Source organism: Bos mutus, chromosome 5, assembly GCF_027580195.1.
Source record: "Bos mutus isolate GX-2022 chromosome 5, NWIPB_WYAK_1.1, whole genome shotgun sequence".
NCBI classification, from domain to species: Eukaryota; Metazoa; Chordata; class Mammalia; order Artiodactyla; family Bovidae; genus Bos; species Bos mutus.
In genome coordinates, this window is record NC_091621.1 from 37,945,021 (window position 1) to 37,965,202 (window position 20,182).

The window sequence follows — 20,182 nt, forward strand, 5'->3', positions numbered from 1 at the left end:
GTTAATTATTATCGTCCAAGTTCAAAAGATTGCTTCCCAATCAGTTTAATTACTGTTTGCATAACTGCACAGAATAATCTAGTTTGAGAAATGAAACCAACCAAAGTCAAGATGAATTAAGAGCATGATTCCATTTCCACAGAACTAGGACAGACAGTTCACATTGTATTTAATTTACAGTTTGCCAAAGTTAGTTTGTGGGTAAGTCATGGAAAATGTGCTAACCAGGCCCCCCCAATACTATCACCACAAAGCTCAGAAAAGCTGATTCTTTTAGACCTAAAAAAAAAAAAAAGGTGACAGGTTGACTTTATTCCGATCAGTGAATGAAACTAGCGTGAGGAGCTTCCCCTCTGGGCTTCCTTTCCCTCTCGAGCTCCACACCAGTTCTGTCGGGCGGGCGGGGACTCCAAGGCGGCCCTGCCAACTGCCGGGCCGGGGACGCGAACATCGCCTCCACCCCTAACCCTGGAACAACCGGTAGTGGCCGTTTCCCCGCGCCTCCCCCCTTTCCGCCGGCTTTGTGTGCGTGTGAAATGTGCGGCACATTGCAGATGAACCCTAAGCCCGGCGAGCCCAGTCTATTGTTCCCCGCGAGGAGCTGCCGGGGCGGTGTGGAGTCAGGCGCAGTGCCGCGGCCGGCCCTCGGGGGTCGCTGTGCGGCTCTGGCTGCCCGGCCGTGGCGGCGACGCTGGAGGCGGCAGAGAGGGAGGCTGGCGGGGAGGGAAGCGAGCGGGCGGGCGGCGCGCAGCGGCTCGGCTGCCGCCGGTGCCTTCTGCCCGGGGACGCCCCGGCCGCGAGGCCGCGCGTGAATGTGTGCGAGGGCCCCGCGGAGCTGAGGCCGGAATACACGCTGTCACCCCGCTTTCCACAAACCACCACACAGACCTCCCCCTCCCCACCCCCAGCCCCGCCTGCCCCAGCCCCGCCGCCGCCGCCGCGGCCGCCGAAACTCCCGGGCCTCCGGCCACCCCGGCCCCTCACCGTCGGCTCGCCTTTCCCCTCGCCCGCTCGCGCGCCCCGGCAGCAGCACCATGTTGAATCGCGTCCCCGGGCCGAGCCTCCCGAGCCGGCGGCGCTGAGAGGCGGGCGAGAGCCGGGCCGCGGGAGGGAGGGAAGGAAGGGGTGGGGGCCGCGCTCGCCCCGCGGCTTCGCGCGGATCCGGCAGTCGCCTGCCCCTCTAGTTTCGCTCCGATTTCTTTAAACTTTTTTAGAAATTCCCCTCCCTCCTTCCCTCCTCTCCCCCTGGCCTCCTGCTCCCTCCTTCCCCTCCTCCTCCTCCTCCTCCCCCTCCCTCCCTCCCTCCCTGCGCCGCCGCCGCCGCCGCCGCCGCCGCCACCGCCGGCCCATGACTGAGCCCCGCCGCCGCCGGCCGAGGAATGGGCTCCGGGCTCTGGTAGGAAGCGCTGGGAGCGGGGGGCGCTTTTAAAACACCGATCTGGGTTTTTTTTTAAACCTCCTTTGAAAAAATAATGGCAAACTCGACGGGGAAGGCGCCTCCGGACGAGCGGAGAAAGGGACTCGCTTTCCTGGACGAGCTGCGGCAGTTCCACCACAGCAGAGGGTGAGAGCAGAACCGGGGGGGCAGCGCCGGGGCGAGCCGGGGCGAACGGGGCTCTCCCGCTCGGGCCGCCGCGGGGTCCCGGCTGACAAGTGCGGGGCTTTCTCTCTCCCGCAGGTCGCCTTTTAAAAAAATCCCTGCGGTGGGTGGGAAGGAGCTGGATCTTCACGGTCTCTACACCAGAGTCACTACTTTAGGCGGATTCGCGAAGGTGAGTGGAAGTTTTAATTTGTATTTCCCTCTCGCTGGCCTCCTCCAAAAAGTCTCCTTTGACCCCGGAGTGGGCGCTCGGGGCTGGGGGGGTGGCCTGCGGGGGCCAGAGGCGTTCTTTTCGCTCCCAGCCGGTGGCACGGAGGCGGACGGCGGCGGGGCTGTTTTTGGCCTGGTGGCTCGCGTGCGCGCGGCGGGCGCGGGGCTCGGCGGGCGGGCGGCCCGGCGCCGGCTCGCGCCCTGCCCGGTGCCCGGCCGGCCCGGCGGGGTCTGAGCGCCGCGGCGGGGAGTGCGGGCGTGCGGGGCGCCCGCCCGAGCCCCGCGCCCGCCCCGCGCCCGCCCGCCCGCTCGCTCGCGAGTCAGCTCTGCCGCCGCTGCCGCTCTAGCACAGGCGGAGACACAGAGACACAGACTCTCAGAGCAGTTTTCGTGCAACTCAAAATTAGCGCGGGCAGGTTTAACATCGATAATCGGCTGCGAAATGATCCCGGCAGCCGGGGGCACAGCCTCGGCCCCGTCGCCCTCGGTTTATACAGCTAACAAAAGAAACCAGGACCTGTCTCCAAATAGCCATCTTAGGCTTCAAGGCTAGGCAGAAGCTGTAGGCCTCAAAGAAGGGCCTATGGAGATGGATAGATCTGGGAGAGGGATCGGAATCGGCCCCGGCCCCGGCCCCCCCCGAACCTGCGGACGTCGCTGTCCGGAACAGTATTGATCCTTTTGAACTTTTTTTTTTTTTTTTTTTTAGTGTAAACGGACCGCGTTGAGATTTAAAAGGGGGCGACAGAGGGACTTGCGATTGGTTATTGTCCGGGCTTCAAAAACAAAACAAACCCACCAACACCCCCTCTTCCGCCCCCCAAAACAAAACAAGTGCTATTAAATACAGGGCTCTCGGGTGAAAACACAGTGATTCAAGCAGCCCTTGCTTAGCTACTCTTACGGATCGAGCCGAATCACCCACCGATTCCTGAGGGATCTGCAGATCTCTGTAGAATGGGTATTTATTTCAGAGTTAAGTTAGAGTTTTCTTGGATTGTGCACTTTCAGACAAGTGTGGCTGTGTTTTTAACAGGTTTCTGAGAAGAATCAGTGGGGAGAAATTGTGGAAGAGTTCAACTTTCCCAGAAGTTGTTCTAACGCTGCCTTTGCTTTAAAACAGTATTACTTGCGGTGAGTAGTAGTGACTCTTCCAACAGTGTTGGGAAATAAGGGATTTATGGGGAGATTTGTTTTAGCAAAAAGAAAAAAGAAAAGCCCCAAGCAAGGAACAAACCTTGCACATCAGTTTCTAAACTTCTGCTAATTTCAGTCTGAGAAACATTAAATATCCACAAGGGAGGTTCTAAGAAGGAGAAAGTTTTCCTCACCTATTTTAGGATTGTTTACATTTTTCATACACAATCATTACAGGTGACACCCCACCCCCCATCTTGATAAACATTCTTTTGTGACATTGTTATTGATTGCTTGATATCCACAGAGGGCCCGAAAGGTGATGCTGAGTAAAGAGTCAAGATAGTTAATGAAACTTTGTATCCCTTGGGAAATTTTTTCTTTGTTTTGGAAACTCCTTTGCCTTTTTGAATTCTGACTTGAAGATTTTGTTAAAAAATGAAACCTCTATGTGGACCCGTGTTACTGAGTAGTTTTTCAGTAGAATATTTCTGCATAGCATAGCACGTTGGTGCCTTAAGTGTCCAGGATTGTTTTTTTTTTTTTTTTAAAGAAATTCTTATGTTTTCTGAAATTTTTGACTGAAAAGCATTTAAAATGATTATTATCTATTTATGAAAATTAGGGATGCTACAAAATGGAATACTATAATTGGGATTTTCTTTCATTCTCCCCCTTTTTTGACTATTTGACAAAGTACATTTCTTATTTAGTTGGCATGCGCTATAGTTTAGATAATATATTTTGTGATTCAGCATTTATTTTTCTGAGTTTTTCTCCTAGGAATACTTTCATATTGTAATGTATTATGAGGTCATCATTTATTTTTCGTATTTAGTTATCCAGAGGTTCTTTAGTTGGTGTTTGTTATTTAACACTAAAATAATGCTCTTCGTATTTTTTGTTTCTTAATAATGATGTTATAAAATGGCCTTTTTTAGGTAGTGTGGCTACTGTATAATTTGAGTTTGGCATTTATCGTTGCTCCAAATGCAGTATCCAAATGTAGATATACTGTGTTATGTTCAGCATTCTGGAATAGGAAATGCAGTAATTGCACAGGTGTGCTTTCTATTGGCTGTCTTAGATTGACTTCATGCTTGAAGCTGAAGAGTTCACATAACTTTGTGAGTAGTTACTGAGTTGCACAGATGTCTAGAAAATATTAAATATGATTAATTATCTCTTGTGAGTGTGTGATGGCATGTGTCAGAGTGCTTTTTAAAATAAAAGATTGAAATGAAAAGCAAAGTAAAACTAAATTAACCTCCAAAACTGTTGATTTTGTAATGTGGTGAGAAGTAGAGAATTTTTCATTCGTGGTGATACTTATTTTTTCAGTTACAATACTGAGGAGTACTGTTAATACATGTCTTGATTTTCTGGTAATAAGTTTGAATCATTTGAGTTTTAGACCGTTTAAAATACATGTTTTAAAGTTATATCTAGTACTTATTGGATGATTTATTGATTTCAGTATCCAGAAGGTGCTGTATGATATATATGTTTCATGGGATGTGTGTTTTTCTGAAGAACTCCCAGTTTATTACAAGTTACATAAATACTGTTTTTCCAGTTGTGATTTCTATCTTTGGATCATATCATCCATTGATTATACTTATAGGTACCATTTTTAACTATATAGTTTCCAGATTGTTTGGAACTCCTTATGCTATTCTCAGATCAGTTTGAGTTTTATGCTCTTATTAGAAGCTACTTTTTGAACTATGTCCTTAGCTAAACTTGTTTTTCCTCCATATGTCACTCTCCAGGTTTGTTTTTGTAGGGTTTGTAGCTAGGCTACTAGGAAAAAAGTTGAAGCATTTGTTTTGGAAAATAAAACCATGTGAAGATTTTCATGGCTTGTAAAGAAATACAAAAGAAATATGCTGGTCACAAACTGGGTACTACCAACCTTGGAAGATTTTTTTCCATAGTGGTGTAATATTGCTCAGTTAGAGGACATGTATTATGCTGGGTTTTACACCTTCCTCTGAAAAATCTTAACTGGCAGACAGGATGCCAAGCTTTCACAGTAATTCAGTTACTTAACCATAAGAGTGCCTTTTCATAGTAAGAAACAGTAATCAAGTGACTTTGTTAAGTTCCCTCTTTGATATATTGAATTGAATATCATGGTTTCTGATGAGTAGATAATGCAGTGTGTTTTATAAATCACAGGTGGACCAATTTTTAAAAAAAATTTGAATGGCTGTTTCATTTGACTTCTGTAAGATTGTCATTCCATGTGTTCTCATTTACTCTGCAAGTTTAATATTTGCTGACATTCTTCTGTAGTTTCATTATTAATTAGATGGGTAATTGTTAGCCTGGTGTTTTATGATGTAGTTTCATGGTACTACATTTAAATAAAGAAGAGCAAGCTAATGCGCTGCTGTGTGTGCACATAGATATGTGTGTGTATATGTATAAATATATATATATATACACACTAGAATTTTTGTGTTCATTTTGATGCATAGACAGTAAGTATAGAGACTTGAGTTTAGTTGTCTGTCTAAAGTTAGCTTGATTGTATCCGACATTATTCAGTTGTAGATTGTTCACAAAAATTTCTCACAGTCTAAAATTAAAAATGCAATTGAATGTTTTAACATTGGCATTTAAAAGTCTGGCTATTGCTCATCTATGGTGTCTATGTATTTTGTTTTCACTTAGGTCCTTTCTTGGTATGTACATCTCAGTATGTTCCACAGATATTTATTATTGGACTGTCTTTATAAGTTTAAAAAGATAAGATATAACTTCCTACATTTATTATAGATGAAGAAGTTAAAGTACAGAAAAGTCTAAATGGCTTTAGAGGCATTTGTTATTTCAGCAAAATAGTTGTATTCTTGACATGTGTTGAGTAATATTTAATCAGTCACTTATGAATTCCCTTCTCTAGTCATAAATGATTTTAAGAAATTAAAATATAATTGGAAATTACTTATGGTTAAATTTATGCCTGAGTGTATTTATACTCAATGTGTTCTTTATTTATTCAGTTAATTTTATATTTTTGTTCTGTTTTGGTGCTAATATTGGGGGACAATTTACAGGTCTTTTTGTTTAGAATTTAAAGCCTTGATGTGAAGACTTAGATAAATATTTCAGATATTTTAGTTGAACAATTTTGTTTTAGCTTACTTACGCCAATAGTACGGTGATAGTCAAGGTTAACTTGATGTTCCTATTATAACACTTGACTTTTTGAAAAAGAGGTAGAGTATCTTGGACTTAAAAAAAATTGTTGTACAAAACTGTATATTGCTGGTTTTCTTACAACTGTTTTACATGGACCTTCCTTTGGAATAGTCAGAAACTTAACTATAGAGTTTTCAGTTTTACTGTGAATTTATTCTTCTTTTTCCCCCTTGGTGGATGAAGCCCTCCCTTAAGTTATAGAAATGAAAGTCTGCATTTATCAGGTAAATAGAATAAATACACTTGTGTGTTGAGTAGTTAGTATCTACCATGTAGATCACTTTTTTTTTTTTAAGAGAAAGCCTTTTATGAGTCACTTGATATTAAATGATAGAATGCTTCAAAATTTTAATAAGTAATTAATAAATTGAGTTTGTGTATCAATAGAATTGATAAATGGTGATTTGTTCTCCTCATGTAAGGAATGAAAGTAATATGGAGACTGGAAGAAAAACTGTATCTAAAATTATTTACATATGCATTTAAAAATTAATTTTATGAACTGTATCCTTCATTTTGAACAAATCTGATTTTGGTATCATCTGATATTCTGTTACATTTTAGAGGGTGTGTAAACTTGTTGAAAGGAGAAGTAGAAAGTAGAAAAAGTTGAAAGACTTATCAGACCTCAGCTAGGCTGGTGTTGTGTGTTAGAAACCATGTTCTGAACAACTCAAATTTGCCCTCAAGTAGAAATAAATCTAACTCTTTCCAGGGTGGATAGTTTCACTGAGGATGCAAACTAAGAACTGTAACTCCCAGAAATGTTTATATGTTGTTTTGCATTTAAATTTTCTGCCTTAGCTGTTAAGTAAAAATGTCTGTTTCTAAAGAGAATCACTTTTTTATAATCCTACCTCATCTCTGTTATAGATTCAGTGTTTTCAGTTTGGATGTGTGTGAAATCCACTGTAACTGTGATAGAGAAGTACATCACTTCTGAGAATATTTTATAATCTGAAATGGAATTATATTGGAAGTTCAAAAAGGAAGGAAAAACATTTAAATTCACTGGAATTTAAATGCATTGGTCAGTGAGTTAAGTACTCAATATGTGTTTTTAGGTAAAGTATTTAGAGTTTTTATTATTATTTGTGGGGAGGCTGCTTATCGGGTATTTTCTTGAGTGGTATAGTCCCTACTAAAGTTTACTAGTAAAAATAAAGTTTGTTTGAATTGGGACATATAGAGTTGTGGTGGGGGGTTCTCCCTCTCTTTCTTTGATCTGCCACCACCATCCTCACCACACTCTTGGGTATTTAGTTAGAGTGGAGATTCCTAATTTGTGCTATATAAAACAATTGTTTCCCTGAAATGTCCTTGAAAAGTGAAATGAATATGAGCATTATAACAATGCTACCTTGTGTTACCTTACTGAGGGACTTCGTAAACTTTATTTGGTTACTGTGCCTTGTGGATCTTAAGACAATTTGGAGAAACACTGTTACCTCCCTCCTGCCACCTGTAGTAAGTGGTGGTTCCCAAACATCACCACTCATCATAGGGGAATGTTTGAGGAACATCTGCTAAGTTCTATGGAGCACAGTTTGGGAACCTGAGCTAGAATAAATGAGAGTTAAGGAAGAAAAATTTTAAGTGTGGAAAATGAGAAATGAGAGGTAATTATGTGTATCTATATAGACATATATAAATACAGATTTAAATGATTTTTATGGAGCTATTAAGTTGTTTATCAATGGCTGTGCAAAATTATATTGTTAACACTTAAACAGTTGTTCGAATAGGGGACATTAAAATTATCTTGTGTTCATTGCCAAGGAGAGAAAGGTAGCCGAATCATTGTGTTTTGTGGTATAGTAATTATTTTTATTGAAATGTAATAGTCATGCTAATGTCTGTATATGCTTCAGTTTTACCATTTTAAAAACAGAGGTCATAATTATGAATTTTGATTTCAGGGAAAGCTGTTTAGAAGTAGCTTTTGGTTTAAGGACCAAACTTCCTGGAGATAAAAATAGAGATGTTAGAATTAAAGATTGTCATCAAATATTTTATGGTTTGAAATTGTAATTGTAATTTTTATGGAAAGCAAAAGTATTGGCTTTAGAATTTAAAATAAATGTAAATAACATGCCTAGTTCAGTTATCCATAGTAGAGCCCAGTAAGTAGGCAGGTTGATTCTTTTTAGTCAGAAGTACACAAAAATGTATATATGTTGACTGATGCTCATATTGATTGCCTATCATAAAGTTTATTAATGGATTCTCTTAGTAAATTAAACTTTTGGGGGACCTGAAATAAACAGATGGTTCAGAGCAAATTGTCACTCTCAGTAACTTTCAGATTTTGTGAATTTTACTAGTATGTTTTCGAAGAACTTTGTATTGAAATGGAGTCTTAACATATATTTTTTTGGTTTCAGACATTAAAAAATACCACTTGTGCTTGGATACTTTTTGAGTATTCATCATGCTATGAATTCAAAGTTAATTAATTGATTATATATGCTCCTTGTGACTAGGTATAATGCAAAGATCTATTGCTGGAACTGAAATCTCTTAGTGATATCTAGGAGTAGATGCTGCATTATAAATTATTGCCCCCAAATGCTAGATTCATACTTCAATTAATGTCTAAGTCAGTGTTTGCAGGTCTACCCCATCTTCCTGCAAGAGCATTTGATGGCGGGGCTAAATCTCTTGTTCTGGCTGTTTTATCTCATTAGTCTCTTGATGGTTCCCTTTTCCTTTTCTTGTCATGCCATTGGTTTATTAAAATAATGGGGTCACTTGTCCTTTGTTGTTGTTGTTGTTTAATTCCTAAGTCATGTCCGACTCTGTGCAACCCCACGGAAGTAGCCCACCAGACTCCTCTGTCCATGGGATTTCCCAGGCAAGAATACCAGAGTGGATTGCCATTTCCTTCTCCAGGGGAACTTTCTTTAGAATGCCCTAAGTTCTGGATTTGGTTGACTGCTTCCTTCTAGTGTCAGTTAACCTGTTCCTCTATCCCCTGAATCCATTTCCTAAAAACTATTAACATTAGATCTAAATGTTGAAAAAATTCAAGTTTAGTATTTTAGGCATTCTTTAATAGGTATGTGTGTGTTTAGTCCCTCAGTCGTGTCCGACTCTTGGGACCCCATAGACTGTAGCCCTCCAGGCTCCTCTGTCCATGGAATTCTCCAGGCAAGAATACTGGACTGGGTTGTCGTTTCTTTCTCCATTCTTTAACAGGTAGTGCTGTGCTTTCATCACATTATGTGGCATATAATGTTTAGTTGTCCTGCTTTAGTGGTGTTAAGATTGATCAGAGTTTTTAAGTATTATGATCTAAATAAAACCTTGTATTTTTTAAAAGTATGCCCCAGGTGATTCTTAAGCATGCTGAAGTTTGAGAGCAGCTGATCTAAGTATTGTAATTAAACCGATTTAGTTGCTGAGATAACTGGTTTAACTTGGCGTCCACGTGTTGGCCAGGGCTGCATCCAGAACAAAACCTGTAGGTGACACCTGGTCTGGGGCATCTGCTCGGGCTGCACCTGTCATCTCCAAGCAGAGCCTGCATGCACCCTGTTTTGTTTCTGGACTCTAGAGAAGGTAACCCAGGGGTCCGCTTCAGTTGAGGGAGGAAAAAAGGGTAAATGAACTACCAATTTGAACTTATCCTAAATGTATTTGTATAGTAATTTAGATTAAAAACAATTAATTAAAAATAAAATTTTATTAATATCTAGTGTTTTAAAAAAGTAGAACTTTTGTAATATTCCCCCAAATGGAATGCCATTTATTTTATTGAATTTAGTGAATGTTTTTTCCTCTTTGTGAGGATTTTGTTGGTCTATACCAATACTGCTTAGGGGAGTTAACTTATATTGTATAAATTCCTTTAACAATACTAGCAATAGCTTATTTTGTTTCATGCACTTAATCTTCATTTTTCAAACCATTTTCATATGTGAGATTTTAGTTTTATCATTTCAAATTTCAGAAGTAATTGCTGTTATCTAATCTCATAAAAAAATAACACTTAGAAAAGAATTTCTTTACAGCACTCAAACTCTTTTCTTCTGGAGCATATGGGCTATTTAAAAAAAAAAATGGCTGTAGGTTATATCCAGCTTTCAATTCTAAGCGTCAGCCATAACTGCCACTCAGTAAGGTTTATTTTATCTATTTTCAAACTGCACTTTCTCCCCCTTACGTTTCCATTCCCTTCCCTGGCTATAGACTTAGCTTTAACATTTTACAAAGCATTGTCTTGGACATAACCCTACATCAGCCACAGTTGTTAAATATCTTCGAGTATATTCCATGACCAAGGAATGTTTACCTTTTGTTTCTTTTAATAAATTACTTTCATTACCGTATAAAGGGACCAAACCAAAACGTTGCTTTATATGAAGCAGGATTTGAAAAAAGTTGTGTAAGAATCTTTTGTTTGAATATATACCTTATTGTGATATGTAGCAAGTTATCTTTAATTCTGTTCTTTCTTTCTGAGTTCTTAACTATTGTACTTGGTAAAGTCTTACAGTGTTCAGTGGTCAGTTGCTCTGCACAGAAATGATGACTATATAGTTATACACATCTTTCATGGTGAGGTGTTTTCAGATGAAATTTGTTTTTGCCCCTCTCCTAGCCAATTGGTTATTTTAAATAAAATGTTAATATAAGTATTTTATGTTAATATGAGGTCAGTGGGAATATTATTCTGTTAAAATGGGACAAAAACTAGGCTGCAGTTTGGTCCCTAACCTGTAGTACTTTAGAAATGGGGCTGAATTTAACTGTGTTAGTAATAATGCCCAAGTTGATCACACTTTTCATAATGGTTCATAGATCAAATGAATTTTCAAAGTACTTGAGCTCAGATCAGACCACTAAGTATTTCATAAACAATATTTAGTACCTTAGCAGCTGTGCTTCCAAGTGTACTCGTAAGTAATAGGTCAAGAGTGTTTAAGTATAATTAAATATAAAAAGATTGGTATAATCTTTTTCGTTTACACCATTAAAAAGTCAAACTTCTGAATTTTTGAGTAGTTTTTCCTGGTAGCTCTACACTGCAGTGTATTAATATAGTAATAAGAATCTGATTGAGAGAGAAATAATAAACCTATCATTTTCTTTTTTCCCCAAGTGTTCTTTTTTCAAAATTGTTAAATTTTTTTGCTATCTATATGTACATTTTTTTACACTTTATTTATATTGACCAATTGTTTTTTGCCATATTTGCTTTGTAGTTTCCTTTTTATATGTGATGTTGTATATGTATGTACGTGTATTCTTGTTTTTGTTACTGTCATTTAATCATTTGCTGTCATTACAGTTACACTGCCCTTTCCTCCTAAATATAAGTGTATATTACTTAAGAACAAAAACGTTATCTTATATAATAATAGCATGCACGCCTGTGTGTTTAGTCAGTTGTGTCCAGCTCTTTGCGATCCTATGGACTGTGTAGGCTGCCAGCTGCTCTTTCTGTGGGATTCTCCAGGCAAGAATACTGGAGTGGGTTGCCATTTCCTTCTCCTGGGGATCTTCTTGACCCAGGCATCAACCTGTGTCTCTTGCATTGCAGGCGGATACTTTACCCCTTGAGCCATCAGGGATACAGATAATATGACTATATTCATGTTAAGTTTTCTGTATTTGATTACTGTAATAATAGTGTAATGATCAGTTTCAGAAAGCAACATGAGTATAGTCGTATTATTTGTATTACATACAAATCTTATTCAAATTTTACCAGTTGCCCCAAAGATGTCTTTTACAGCAGTCATACCAACCCATCCCTAAACTGTAATCTTGTATCACATTTAGTTGTCACATCTGTAGTTCTCCAGTCTTCTGTGATATTACCGTTTTTTGAAGAGTAAAAGCCAACTGTACTATAAAATTTGGATTTTTCTGAGGTTTTTTTCAGGATTAGATTTAGCTTAAGCATTTTTGGCAGGAAGCATGTGATGTTACTTTGTCCTATTATTGCTAATAATAGCTTTGTTTAAGGTGGTGTCCTCCTGGTTTCTCCACTGTAAAGTTTCCATTTTCTCTTTTGTAATCAGCCAGTAACCCTCGGAGATGTACTTTGAGACTGTAAATACCTTGCTCACCATCACACTTTTGCCCAGTAGTTCAAATATCCATTGATGAATCTTGTCTGAATCAGTTATGGTGACTATATGATATTTATTGTCTAATTTTATCATTTCATCTACATTATTTGGCTATCATAAGGAAAATATTGTTTATTAAGTATTTATATTATACAGTGGGTTAAAGTCTGTTATATTTTACTGCTGTAGTTTGGCCAAGAGGAGCCCATTCAGGCTGCCTCCTTTGTATTTTTTTAACAAGTTATTGTTATTTCTTAGCTCTTTCTTGCATTCTGACGAAATAAGATCTTCTAGAGTCAAATGTGTTTTGCTTTTCTTGCTCTGGCATCAGCTATTTCTTCTAGAAGTCCTGGTTCCTTTTGGTGTGGAATGGTATATAGAATCCAAGAACTGGCTGGTAGGTGTGCTCATTGTTATTGGGTTATCTTTTCTTCTAGGCCCTTTCAGAGGACAAAGTTAGAAAGTTTTCTTATTTTAAATGTAAATATACGTATTGTGCAAATCATAAGGCTATATTGGTATCTCTAATTAAGTCTGCACAAGTTTTCTCTTGCCTTCTTCCACTCCATGTATCTTCCTTCAACTGTCTTTAGAACACAAGTTTCCAACACCAGTGTATTTGTCTTGTTAGTTCTGTAACACAAAGAGAATAGTTTCAGAATCGTTATACCCATACAACTACAAACAACAAACTTGTGAAGTAGAGTTGCAGATTTGTTTGCATTTCTTTTTATATTCAGACTGACTTATATCAGTTAATAACTGTGTTAAAAAATTCACAGTGATTGGATTCTTTTTTTCTGGGTATTGTTTGCACTTAGAACATTAAAGTTCATATTTTTTCCTTTTGTATTCAGCTTTTTGTTTTCCCCATTATTTGTTCCTTTAATTTTATTTATGAATATGTAAAACCCTTGATAAGATTGCAAAATCAAAACTGAAGCAAAGATAACACTTGGAGGTTACCCTTTACCTTATTTACTTCCCTCCCACTTCTACCCCATTCCTGCCCATGCTCTGTTGGTAACCAACCAGACATTTTCTGGTTATCCTTCCTGATTTTTGTTTTTGTTTTTTGTTTGTTTTATAACAGTAAGGAGGTACATTCATGTATTTTTGGTTCCCCATTTTAAAATGAAGAATGCACACTACTTTTTATTTTGCTTTTTTTTTTATTTAGTGTACCTTGACTATTAGTAAATTCATAAAATTCCCCCCTTTTACAGCTGCATAGTATTCCACTGTGTGAATATATCTTACTTTATATGTCCAGTCTCCTATATAATGACACTTAGGTTGTTCCCAGTATTTTACAATAGCAAATAATGCCATATGAATAATCTGCAAATCTAGTAGCCTATACAAAGCTATTTTCAAATGTTTGGACACATATCTACAGAGTAAATTGCAAAAGGGGGGATTGATGTCGTAATCAAATAGTAAATGCATATGTATTGAATTAAGTACTGCCAAATTCCCAGCAGATTCTCTCAGGTAGGAGAGAACTATTTCGCATTCCCGTCAGCAGTATATGAGAATGCTTGTTTCTCATAGCCTTGCCATATGTTTGTCAAGCTTTTGAAGTTTTCCTGATCTGGGGGGTTTAAGCAATGGTATCTCACTATATTGTAATTATTGTGACTTTATATAGCATGTTTTAATATTTGATAGTGCCATTCTCATCTCATAGTTCTTTTTTTTTTTAAATAGGAATTTTGTGGTGATTGTTGTTTTAATGTGAACTTTAGTGTTGACTTCCCTGATAGCTCAGTTGGTAAAGAACCCACCTGCAATACAGGAGACCTCAGTTGGATTCCTGGGTTGGGAAGATCCGCTGGAGAAGGAATAGGCTACCCACTCCAGTATTCTTGGGCTTCCCTTGTGGCTGATCTGGTAAAGAATCCATCTGCAATACGAGAGACCTGGTAAAGAATCTATCTGCAATACGAGAGACCTGGGTTCGATCCCTGGGTTGGAAAGATCCCCTTGAAAAGGGAAAGGCTACCCACTCCAGTATTCTGGCCTGGAGAATTCCATGGACTCTATAGTCCACGGGGTTGCAAAGAGTCAAGACACGACTGAGGGACTTTCACTTTCACTTTTAGTGTTAATTTGTCCTAGTTTCAGAAAAAAGCTTTTTTTGAAAATTGGGGATCATATTAAATTAAAAACAATTACCTTAGGAGAATGGAAATGATGATATTGCATTTACCTATCCAGGAAAACCCGAAGTCTTCTATTCGAGTCCTCTTGTGTCATTCAGGAGTTTATAAAATAGTTATCCTTTTATAGGTTTTTGACATTTCTTAAATTTATTCTTGAGTATATTATCATTTTTCTTGCTATTGTAAGTATAGTTTTCCATTGCATCTTCTCAGTAGTTACTGTTTATTTATATGAAAGTTATTGCATTTTTTTATTGTAATCTGGTGCCTTACTCAATTTTTTTGCCATTTGTATTAGTTAGCATTGATTAATAAAGTTTTTAGACATACTAATATGTTATCTGCAAGTAGGGATAGTTTTACTTTTTTTCTAAATTTTATACATTTAATAATTTTCTTTTGTCTAATTATATTGGCCACCTTTAAATAGTTGGGGAGATGAGAGCATCTTTTCCTTGTGTTGATACTAACCTTAGTTTTATGTTTCTATTATTTCCTTGTTGAATAAGATACTGCTTGCTGTGTGTTCTTGATGCAGTCTTCTTTCTTTTGGCCACAAGGCATGTGAGGTCTCCCACCACTGGACCACCAGGAAAGTCCCCTTGATGGAGTCTTAAGTCTATATGTTATATTAACATATTAATAGTATTTCTATGCTTGTTTATTGAATGAACAATACTGTTAGACTTGAAAGTCAGAGTTAGTGATCTCCTTCATATGTTTGGAGAAGGCAGTGGCACCCCACTCCAGTACTCTTGCCTGGAAAATCCCATGGATGGAAGAGCCCGGAAGGCTGTAGTCCATGGGATCCATGGGATCGCTGAGGGTCAGACACGACTGAGAAACTTCCCTTTCACTTTTCACTTTCATGCATTGGAGAAGGAAATGGCAACCCACTCCAGTGTTCTTGCCTGGAGAATCCCAGGGACGGGGGAACCTGGTGGGCTGCCATCTATGGGGTCGCACAGAGTTGTACATGACTGAAGTGACTTAGCAGTAGCAGTTCATATGTTTATCCACTAGTGTGTGATTTTTTTAAATCTGTCATAACATATAATAACTGTTTGAGAGGAACTAGTACTGATTATTAAAAATTTTAAACCTTATTTTGTGGCTTATGTTTGAATGTGAATATTTCTCACATTCTAACAGTTTAACAAATAAAAATCGGCTAAAATAATAAATGATAACTTTGGAGGAAAATTCAATTCAGTTCAGTCACTCAGTCGTGTCTGAATCTTTGCGACCCCATGAATTGCAGCACACCAGGCCTCCCTGTCCATCACCAGCTCCCGGAGTTCACTCAAACTCACATCCATTGAGTCGGTGATGCCATCCAGCCATCTCAACCTCTGTCGTCCCCTTTTCCTCCTGCCCTCAATCCTTCCCAGCATCAGAGTCTTTTCCAGTGAGTCAACTCTTCACATGAGGTGGCCAAGGTACTGGAGTTTCAGCTTCAGCATCAGTCCTTCCAATGAACACCCAGGACTGATCTCCTTTAGGATGGACTGGTTGGATCTCCTTGCAGTCCAAGGGACTCTCAAGAATCTTCTCCAACACCACCGTTCAAAAGCATCAATTCTTAGGCGCTCAGCTTTCTTCACAGTCCAACTCTCACATCCATACATGACTACTGGAAAAACCATAGCCTTGACTAGACGTACCTTTGTTGGCAAAGTAATGTCTCTGCTTTTGAATATGCTATCTAGGTTGGTCATAACTTTCCTTCCAAGGAGTAAGCGTCTTTTAATTTCATGGCTGCAGTCACCATCTGCAGTGATGTTGGAGCCCCCAAAAATAAAGTCTGACACTGTTTCCCCATCTATTTGCCATGAAGTGATGGGACCAGATGCCATGATCTTCGTTGTCTGAATGTTGAGCTTTAAGCCAACTTTTTCACTCTCCTCTTTCACTTTTATCTAGAGGCTTTTAGTTCCTCTTCACTTTCTGCCATAAGAGTGGTGTCATCTGCATTACCTTTGTCTATTTGTCCGTTAAAAACTCTTCACCATTTTATTTTCTGGCCATTGCATCACTTTTTATACAAAAACAAGACAGTAATTTTATTTATATTTTTAATTCATTGGTTGATTTTTATGTTATTAAGACTAGGATAAACTATGATTTGATAGTGGTTTGATTTTTATATTCTCAACATAAGTAATTGTCTTTATTTAAAAGTTATCTTTATAGGTTATCTACTGTGAGGAGATGAAAAGCAAATTCACACTTTAGTTACAACCTGAAATCTTAATCCATTATCACTAAATCAAATGTGTTATATTTTACATTGTATATTTGCTTCTCAGAATTAGCTACGATTTGGATATTAAAGTCCTGCTAGTTCTGAGTGTTGCTTGGAGCATCCTCCTTTATCCCCCTGTTTATAAACTATGGGGGTTAGTTTAAATAAGTCTATGTGTATACAGAACTATTTATTAGCTTCAAGCAAATTGGTTGGTAATTTCTTGGTCAGTTTTTGATCATATCAAATTTATAGATATTTACCTTGTACATTTAAGTTTTATACCTTAAAGGAGCTAAGTTGAGGTAGACATTAAATATTGTATGCAGATTTGCTTGAGGGAGCCTAAAAACTTAGATTCCTAAAAATAGGAGTAAGAACTATGTACTTAACAACCATTGGCTATGACTACTGAATCTATCAAGTCCGTAACATTACTATTTTGAATTAAGGGATTTTAAGAAGGTGGTCTAGCACCAGGCTTTTTGGTAGGCTAGAAACAAGGATATTTTTCCTGGTGGGCCTGCATGAAGATAATTGACTGGTTTTACATCACTATTACTGAGTGATGGGAGGGGGAATGTAGAGGCCAATTCAGAGCTGCCTTTACTACTCTATTGTGATTTAAAAGGAATACATGTAGAAGGTTGTTGAGCTTTCTTTTTTACTACAAAACATGACCTTTACTTTAAGATGATTTTACTGACTTATACCTCCTGTGAGGCATAGGTATTAAATTGTTGGCTGGGGGTGGTGATAAATATGCACGTGATTTATCATTTGTATCCTGCAGTCTTATCTCTTTCTCTTTCCTGTTCAGAGGATTAGGTTTGTAAGAGAGGTGAGTATTACTGGAAAGCCCACAACAGAATAACAGTCACTGGGGAAAGTCACTTTTTCTCTAAGTGTTCCCTCTTTTAAATGTTTTTCTTGGAAAAACTTAAATTAACATATTTGGTAAAGCTGGCCACTTTTTTTTTTTTTTAATAACCAGAAATACGAATTTAAAGTTTTCAGTCGGATACATTATTTTTTAGATGGAGACCTCTACTGGAAGTATGAAGCAATAGATGAATTTTATTATACATTGTAAAATATCTAAACAAAGGAATGTATAGGGAGATTTATTTTAAAATTAGTCAAGGTAAAGGGCCTTAGGTCCTAAAGGACCTAGAGGTCCTTTTGAAGAATCTTTCTGTGGTACTTTAGATAATAATGTACTTTGGTTTTATGACATCATCTTAAGTTTTTAAAAAGCAGGATTTTGTTTTTTCTTACCTGTTTATTGAATTTGACTTTTGCCCAGCACTATACTATGTGATTTACAATAATTCATTTCTTCTTCATACTTCCCAATCACATAGGTACTGTTACTATTATACTGATGTTATAGAAGAGAAAATAGGACAAACGAGTTTAAGAATCTTGTCCAAGGTCACACAGTAATTTTAGGAGCTAGTATTTGAACCTGGGCCATCTGGCTCTAAAAGGGGTGCTGTATTGTTTTCTCTGAAGTACACATGATTTCATCTTTGTAAAAAAGTGTATGAAGACAAGCTCCTGAAGGGAATATGAAAATGGTTAGGGTAGTTGTGGGATTGTGGCTTTTTATTTAAAATCTTTTAATGTATCTTTTTACAATAAGATGTGTGCCATAGTACAGTTTATAGTAGAGTTCATTTTTACAAATATTCATCTCACTGGATTTTTACAACTTTACAAAATAGACATTTTCCTATTCTTATAGATGAGGGGAAAAACCTTTATCATTGCTAAAAGTAATCTTAAAGTAATGCTAAAAGTAATCTTAAAGCTCCTAATTCAGTATTGATACATTATAGTTGGGACTGAATCAGATCCCCTGCCTTGGGGAGATTCTTAGGAACTCAGGTAGGTATGGTGGGTCTCTTAGCAAATGGGAAATTGAATTTGGGGAATTCTGAATGAATTGAAAAATTCTGAACGGAAGTAGTAGTTTAGTATGCCATTGATGTTGCCTTAAGCATAACCTTTTCTTGTGTGGTTTTATGAAAAAAGCACCAGGAGTCAGTTCTAGTTGTAGAATATAAATTAGCATTGTGATTAATGTGGCATTTTGTGCAGTTTTGTGTAGCACTTAAATTTTTTTTTATATTAAATAGACACTAGTGTGTCTCCATCTCATTTTATAAGCTAAAATAGAATAGAATCCTGTGTAAGGAAAGAGTGGATAACAGAGTGTTACTGATTTTGTTCATACTATTCATACTATCATGTGACGATCCAAGGATTTTGCAAATAACTACTATTTCTGAAGAACAGGATACTGGAAATGTTGGAGGCACTTTGGGGGTCAGGCATGGCATGTTCATTATCCTCATAATAATAGCTAACACTTATTGAATTTCACTCTTTTCCAGGCATTTTGTTCAACCTGCATTATTGTAATCCTCAAAACCTTCTTATAAGATTGATACCAACCTCATTATAGATGAGGGAACTAAGATTTAGAGGAGTTAAGTAACTTGCGCAAGGTCACACAACTACAAAGTGGTGGAGCTGGAGTTTGATCAGGTCTTTTGCCACCAGAGATCAAACTTTTAACCAATACAGAATATTGCCCTTTACTGGTTCAGTGAATAATGACTGATCATTTATCATCTCTCAGACGCTATTCTAGGCACTAGACATATGTCAATAATGAAAACAGAAAAATCTTTCCCCTTTAGAGCTAAAGGAGACAGATAGTAAGTAAAAGCAGCTATGTTAGATAATAATAAGTACAATTAAAAAAAAGGCAGATGAAGGATGTAGTTTATGGATGGGGAGTGTTACATGTTTAGATAGAGTGGACTGGGAAGTCTAAGAGGATGACATTTGAATAAAGACCCAAGGAAGATGAAGGAGCAAACCAGGTGGCTATCTGGGATAAAAGTCAAAACAGCAATGGGCATGCTTGGTGTGTTCAAAAAATAGGAAGGAGGTCATTCTGGCTAGAGTTAGTAAAGAGGAGAGGAGTTAGAGATGATTAGATCATAGAGATAAGAAGAGAAAGCTGGTGGCATATCTTGTAGGGCCTTTGTAAAGTCTTTGCCTTTTACTGAAACCATTGGAGTATTTGAGCAGTAAAATGCTATTATCTGGATCTCTCTGGGTGCTCTTTATATATGGATGAAGGGTGGGCATCAAGGGCAGAAGCGCAGAGAGATGTTGTTGTTCAGTTGCTTGGTCATGTCTGATTCTTTGCGACCCCGTAGACTGCAGCATGCTAGGCTTTCCTGTCCTTCACCATCTCCTGGAACTTGCTCAAACTTGCGTCCATTGAGTTAGTGATGCCATTCAACCATCTCATCCTCTTATCATCCCCTTCTCCTCCTGCCTTCAATCTTTCCCAGCATCAGGGTCTTTTCCAGTGAGTCTGCTGTTCACATCAGGTGGCCAAAGAATTAAGAGTTTCAGCTTTAGCATCAGTCCTTCCAATCAATATTCAGGGTTGATTTCCTTTAGGTTTGACTGATTTGATCTCCTTGCAGTCCAAGGGACTCTCAAGAGTCCT

The 20,182-nt window shown here is 38.4% G+C and overlaps 1 protein-coding gene across 1 annotated transcript in view; it reads left to right on the plus strand.

The window, feature by feature from the left end:
• The first annotated feature begins 1,329 nt into the window (after nt 1-1,329).
• The window catches only part of ARID2 (AT-rich interaction domain 2), a 208,334-nt gene continuing 189,481 nt past the window's right edge, over nt 1,330-20,182 (plus strand). Inside the window, exons 1-3 of the mRNA XM_005907871.3 lie at nt 1,330-1,564; nt 1,679-1,772; nt 2,847-2,944. Coding sequence (XP_005907933.2) covers nt 1,473-1,564; nt 1,679-1,772; nt 2,847-2,944 — 284 coding nt within the window. The 5' untranslated portion in view covers nt 1,330-1,472. The remainder of the gene's footprint in view (nt 1,565-1,678; nt 1,773-2,846; nt 2,945-20,182) is intronic.